General features: G+C 29.6%; 1 protein-coding gene across 1 annotated transcript; it reads left to right on the forward strand.

The window, feature by feature from the left end:
- The first annotated feature begins 2702 nt into the window (after window positions 1–2702).
- On the forward strand, window positions 2703–5406 carry LOC149556084 (plastid division protein PDV2-like). The gene is made up of 3 exons (XM_089829695.1): window positions 2703–2951; window positions 4870–5134; window positions 5192–5406. Exons 1-3 carry the CDS (start codon window positions 2703–2705, stop codon window positions 5404–5406), a joined length of 729 nt encoding a protein of 242 aa, XP_089685821.1.
- Window positions 5407–7206: the final 1800 nt, after the last annotated feature.

Below are 7206 nucleotides of genomic sequence, written 5' to 3' on the forward strand. Positions count from 1 at the left end.
ATATTCGACACTGTAGTTTTCTTTGTCTTATACCTCTAATCAAGAGCAACTACTACTCTCATTTTTTCTGCAAATACTCCACATCACTACCAAACATGATTGATCTTTCATTAGATTCATTCATGCCAAGGAATTCCTCGATGATTGAATCATGTAAGTTGCCCATCTTAGATGAAGACTTAGTGAAGCATTTCTCTAGTTCATTGGCACAAATCTTTTTTACCTTCCTTTTTCAAATGACATTGCTCCTAATTACACTTTAATTTCTCTCACCAACTAATCGAACACTAGAATTTTAATACTAATTATTAAAATAAAAGAACAATTAAAAGGAATTCAAAAATAAAATAGAGATTCAGAAGCAACACATAGAATAAAATTATTATAGTGGCTCACCAAAATGTCTACATTCAATCTTTAAGAAGAATGATATCTTTCTTTACTTCCCAGACATTCAAATACATCCAGTCAACATTCATACTTGCACAATTGTTTAGTTCTTTAAATATGAAGGAAAAACAATTTAAACATCAAAAGATTTGAATGGTTACATTATTGTTAAACTTTACATTCTCAACACAATTAATAAGACTTATTACATATATCATCATCCATTCACTACAAAGACTACAAATGATCATAAATGACCCTTAAATCCATGACCAACAAGAAAGTCCCTCACATAAATTACACATACGATATTTCTATATCCAACATAGTCTAGAATAGAGTTACAAGCATATGTTGATTGATATTTGTTACCTTGATAATTTACCCAAGACGTTAAAAAAAAGTTTAGTTCAGGAATGTGAGTAAATTTAAAATGCAAAACCCTTCTCTCTCTACGTACTAAAAGTTTTATCTCTCCCTCACCTCCAACTTTTCTTTCTCTACATATTAAATTTTTCTCTCTCTACATACTAAAATTTGTTCTCTTTCTATCAACCATAACTTTTTGAAAGTTAAGGTTAGAAAGCTAGAGTTTGAGAGTTAAAGTCATGCTCGATTTTCCTTACTCTCTCTCCCCCGCACTAAAGTTTTCTCTCTCTATGTACTAAAATTTACTCTCTTTCTATCAACCTTAAGTTTTAGAAAGAGTTTCAAGAGTTACAGACATAAAAGCTAGAATTGGTTACAAATCATCTTCAAAATAGTCCAAATTCTAACTTTTTGAGTGGTTATGAACCCAAAAAGTTGGTTATGCTAGAATAGATTATAAATTCATGAATAGAACATGTAATATGAGACTTTTTGGATTTAGAGACAAGAGACACTTATGTTTTGATAACAAGATAATTTTTGGAAAGTGAGTACAATTGTTGTTCTTGTGATCAACAATTTTCTTATATTCTTAGTGCTAAGAAATAAAAGAAAGTAAATTTTGTATTCTCTTTTCTACAAAATCTGAATTGTTGAGGTGTTGATTCTTCATAATGAGTATTTTCATGGTATGGTGTAAATATTCATGAATCATTGAATTAGCATTGTGTCGATGATAGCTTTTAAGAGTAGTTCTTGTTTGTTTTCATTAGCAATTTACACCAATTTTAGGGAAGTATTGAAGTCATGCGGTGCATTTGTCATCCATAGTTTCCTTTCTATCTTCTAAGTTGTAATCGTCTTTATTTGAAAATTAAAAAATTATATCTTACGAGTGAGCTGCCCCTCTAAATACAAAGGAAGGCCAAATATCAAGCCCACCTGTCCAACTATTAGAGAAATTGATTTGCTATATATTCCATTGAACTAAATCATATATTTTCTAAATGACAAATCTATTTACCAACAATATTCATCCCCTCTTTTTTTCACTTAACTCATTGATAAACACTTTTTGACTTCCTCTTCCTATTTCACAATTGGTAGTGAACTAATACACTCATTTTGTACTACCAAATATAGACAAAGGTTTGCCTTCACAAGGTAGAAAGTGGCTACAAGCCCTATTACCAATACTCAATCAAGTAAACTTTACCATTTTAAACCAATTTATAGTTAATTGAGCTTTGACCTTAGGAGATCAAGACATTTCCGACCATGCACGTCTATTCTTGTCTACCATTAGTCACTTGTAAGCAAACCCAAGATATATCTTTAATGTCAAGTGTCTAAGAGGGCAGCGTGGAATACCACAGTCCTCTCCTCTCTAAATATCATATCATAAAATATATCTCCTTGTCAAATCAAGACAATGTGAGGTTATTCCAACAAAAGTGTTCATTCCAAGCAAGGCTCATCAGGTCAATCATATTTTACGTAAGCTCTGGAATTCTCAAAGCGTGTCCTCTGGGGCTCAAATCCATGCACTTTCGTCCTATTCTCCCTTTTGGGATTAGATATTGGGGCTTCACCTCTTCATCAAGTGGATGTCTAGTTCTACCTTTAACCTCCCATCGATTTTCCAACTTTCGCACCATGTCATCACCCATAGATCATCTGCTTTCTTCACTTTATTTATGTTCCCCTTATCCTTTTTAAGGAGGCCAACCTTGCATGCTTTATGGCCATCAAGCTCAAAATATCTGTTATAACTGAGCTACAAGTCCAATATTTTTCCTTCTCTTGCGGTGTCATGGATTGTTCTCCATTCCTTTCTGTTTAGCTTTGTTTTAAAAAAATTAAGCTCATTATATTCATAATATACTTGGGTATTTTGAAAATTTCACCAATCCTCTCTCGATCTCCTTATGTATAACAGTTTAATGGATACAAATGATATTATTCTGGTTTTGAAGCAGGCTTCTGAGCTGCATGCCAAGATAAGTCATACCATGGAGAGAGCAGTAAGATATGGAAGGGAAATTAAGATTGCAGAAGCAGCCAATGGAAATTGTAAGAATGAGGACATTAATAATCTCTCTCCGGAGGAAGCTGTAGATATGGAAGCAAGGAGCCTTGCTTCCATTAGAGATTCTTTGGGTGTTCTTGAAGACCAACTTTATTGTTTGCAGGTAAGTAGACAGCACAATGACCCTTTAGAAAATTTCATAACTACTAAAGGCAATCTAGAAAAATGAATCAATTTAGACTTCTAACCAATTGCATTTAGATAATCACATCTTGCTGAGGGATAAATTGTAACCATCTTACCTTGATGGTAGTCTTGACCTCTCTCGTTTGATTAGTTTGCAGTTGAAATTAGAGTATTTTTTGAGCTGACAGTCTTTATCCATCTTTCTTTGCCAGAGATGGTGGTCTGAATTAACATGTCTTTGTCTTTTCACACTTTTCCACATTTAGCTTGATTTGCTATTTCATTATAAAATTCATATTTTCATTGTTTTTAATTTTATAATCTCTTATTTGAATAAAAAGTTTTTTTAAAATAGATTGTAAAAAATATTTTATTAATAAAGTTTATAATCCATCTAAATAATTTTCTCATTGCAATGACGATTTACAAAATTTGATTCAAAATGCAAGGAAAAAAAATATTATAAAATTAAATTTAAAAAGTGCTGGTCAAAATTATTAAATGTTAGTTTCTTATCAATTTTTTTAGAAAAAGAGTTTAATTTAGTACTATAAATATGGGATTTATCATATTAGATTTGAAGATGAATGATATTTTAAAAAATGTGAGCAGATAGAAGATGTTGTTGCATTCTCATTTGGTTGTTGGAATAGGAATAGAAAATTTGGAATACCTTTTCTATTTCCCATTTGGTTCGTCAATTGGAATAGGGAATAGGAATACAAATTCTTATTTTGCTTCTAAAATGAGCTTATACCCATTCCAAAAAATAGTTGTTATTGGAATGGTCATTCCTATTCCCAATATGCATTCCTATTCTCCATTCCTTTGCCTACAACCAAACAGACGGGCAAGTGGTTGAGATATAATGGCATTACATCATAGAGTGTCAAGTCTATAAGAATTTTTTAATTAATTACATTTTGATATTATATGTGAGTAGGCTGGCTTAAATATTACTTATTAATGATTGATTTTAGGCTAAAAGTGATAAATAGTTAAAATTGACTAAATTTTTTTAACCTAATTTGTTCCTTAGTTTGTGATGTTTAAGGGTTGTCTATGTGAACAATTTGAAAATTCTATTTGAAAAAGAAAAGATAACAGAAATTATCCATTTCTTGATCCAACAATAAAATAGTGTTTCAAAAGTTAATTAGAATACCCACATAAGAATAAGTGTTTCAAAAGTTAATTAGATACTTGCATAAAAGAAAAATTAGCTCTAATTTATGAGAACGAGATAATTTTGTTAGAATGTTCCTTTTTAGTTTTTACACATAAGAAGGCATATAATTTTGTTAGAATATTCCTTTTTATTTTTACACATAAGAAGGCTTATTTTGTCTAGGTTGAAGTGTTTCATGTCAAATTGGTACCATAAATGGAGTGAATGTTTTCCAAACTCAAATAGATATGCAAATTGGCTATCTAGACATGTATATAGAAGTTAATTAGACTATCCATGAGAAGGCTTATTTCATCCAGGTTTGAAGTGTTTCATGTCGAATTGGTACCATAAATAGAATGGAGAATTTTTACAAACTCAAATGCAAATGCAAATTGGCTGCTCAATAGTTAATACGTATTTTCTAAACCAGTATATATGTTGTTTGACGAATAATCTCTCTGAAGTTAAAATAGGTGAAAATGTTTTCTGTTTGCAGTTTTTGAGTGAGTTCAATGATGATATGATAACGATAACCCTGAATCCAATGCACATACAATTTAAAACGACTGAAAAAGAGTCACCCTTACCCTGTGTAAACAAAATAAAATATAGGGTATCATGCACATCCCATGTAAAGAAAACAATCCTTGAATTTAACTCTTCGAGAATTTCCTGCAATTGGTATTTAGCACTCTGTATGTGATTAAATTTTGGGTTGTTACAGATTTTGCAGGATCAGCAGCGTGCTGATATGGAAGCAGCTTTGACTGACATGGAGGAAACCAGGAAAATCCTCCTGCAGAGACTAAGAAAGTACCAAGGAAGAGAGTGGGCAGTTGTACAGGAGGCTCTTGCATTTGTAGGTGAGCCACCAGATGAAGAACATGTTCTTAACAAATATAGTTGTGATGATGATCCTTCTCACCTTCTCATCAAGCGCCTTGGATGGTTGGAAGAGAAAAAGGAAAACCTCTTATCTGAAACTCAAGGCTGCCCAACACATAAGAAAATACCTTCTATGGAAAACGACCAAGTAGAGTCTAAAGGCTTTTTTCAATCTATATATAATGGATTGAGTAAATCAATGGGTTCCGCTGTTTCCTTGACATCTAAAACTGCACATGTAGCAGCTGGGATTGTGATTCTTTTGGCAGTGTCTAAAATGGGCATGAGCCAATCAAGGAATAGGGATACTCGCAAAGTCATTATTGGTACATCTTTATCACTAAATGATCAGAATAAGCACCCAATGCAAGGGTAAGCGTTGAATGTCAAGAGTTCATTCATCATGTCATTGTCTACCAATAAATTATGTTCACACTTAAGATGGCGCATAGTTTGTACACTTTTTGCAGAGTTTGTACACCAATAAATTATGTTCACACTTAAGATGGCGCATAGTTTGTACACTTTTTGCAGAGTTTGTACACCAATAAATTTTCTTCATATTTAAGATGAGGTCTTCGACCTTGCTTTCAAATTAAAATTATGTTTTCAATCAGCCCAATCACATTAGAATGATAACAACTAGGTTCTATGCCAACATCTTTGTATACATACACATGCTGACCCACACAAGGACCATATCATTTCATAATCATATGTTCTTTTAGAGTAATGACTCAATTAAATATACCACTTATACACTAGCTACATACGTACAACGATTAGTTGATATGAGGAATTTTTCTAATTGAATGTAAGAAAAATAAGAGGTATAAATGCAATCTTAAATGATGAGTATAGTAACGTAAATCTAATGTACCATGTTGAGTTGACATATTTAGAAAGATTTAAAGTAAAAAAATATAAGAAATATTACAAGTAAACAAAGATACTCATTGATTAAGTGTCAACATAAACCATTGTGTGCAATGTGACAATTTAGTATAATGTTAGAGAGAACATACATAACTTGCCAACTAAATAAGTTAAAAAGGAATAGCAAAGAAATATAATATTTTTAATCAATATTTGTTTCAATAAATTTCATGTGTTGTACTTAAAATCTATAACGTTTGAGCTTATATTAGAAATATATTTGAAGAAAATAAAGTATTCTTCAAATGATAAATATCTTATTTGAGAAGTACAATTAGAAATCATATTGTTAACAAACGACCTAAAACATAATAGTAAAGAGTGTAAATCTACTTAAGTGTTGTAGTTAGTAGTGTTGAAAATTGTATGTTGAGAGTGGTATAGTGTAATCTACAAAAGAATATTAGAATTATTTTAAATTAGCTTACTGGAATTTGATCATTCTCATGTAAATAAATCATAGTTTATCTTAATTTATGTAGTATTTGTAAATATATAAAATATAAAATATTGTATATTACTATTTTTTAATATTTTTTTAAAAAAAATTTACTTATGTACAAATAGGCTTTTCTTTAAATATAAAATATAGATTTTTTTTAAATTAAATTAAAATAACATATACTCATGAAGAAGAAAGTTATGATTGACATGCTTTTAACTTTGAAAAATTAATAAAATTAATATAAAACTTACATTGAATTTTATAAGAGATAAATCATACTACAATTATATAAACACATTTTCTTTAAATTCAATGCAAGCTAACATGTACAACAAAGAAAAAATGATTAATATGTATTTAACTTCTAAATTAAAAAAATCTAATAAAAATTATAATATAAATTGAATTCACAAAAGATAAATCATATTAAAATTATATAAACATGCATTTAACTTCAAAATTGGATTATCAATCTTTTAGCTATCATTATATTGCATGCAATTAATACACATGTTTATTCTACTTTTAATCTAGTAAGAAAAAATCATCATTTACATGCATTTAACTTCTAAATAAAAAATCAAATTAAAATTATATATTACATAAATTGAATTTCAAAAAAGATAAATCATATTAAAATTATATAAATATATTGAAAAAATTATGATTAACATATATTTGACTTCCAAATAAAATCCAAATTAGAATTATATAAAATATACATTGAATTTTAGAAATAGACAATAAAACCACAATTATATAAAATTTGAGATACTTTAACAAAAAAATCATTTA

This window comes from Cupressus sempervirens, chromosome 5 (assembly GCF_028749045.1).
Source record: "Cupressus sempervirens isolate cs-2001-9-10 chromosome 5, ASM2874904v1, whole genome shotgun sequence".
Classification (NCBI taxonomy): Eukaryota; Viridiplantae; Streptophyta; class Pinopsida; order Cupressales; family Cupressaceae; genus Cupressus; species Cupressus sempervirens.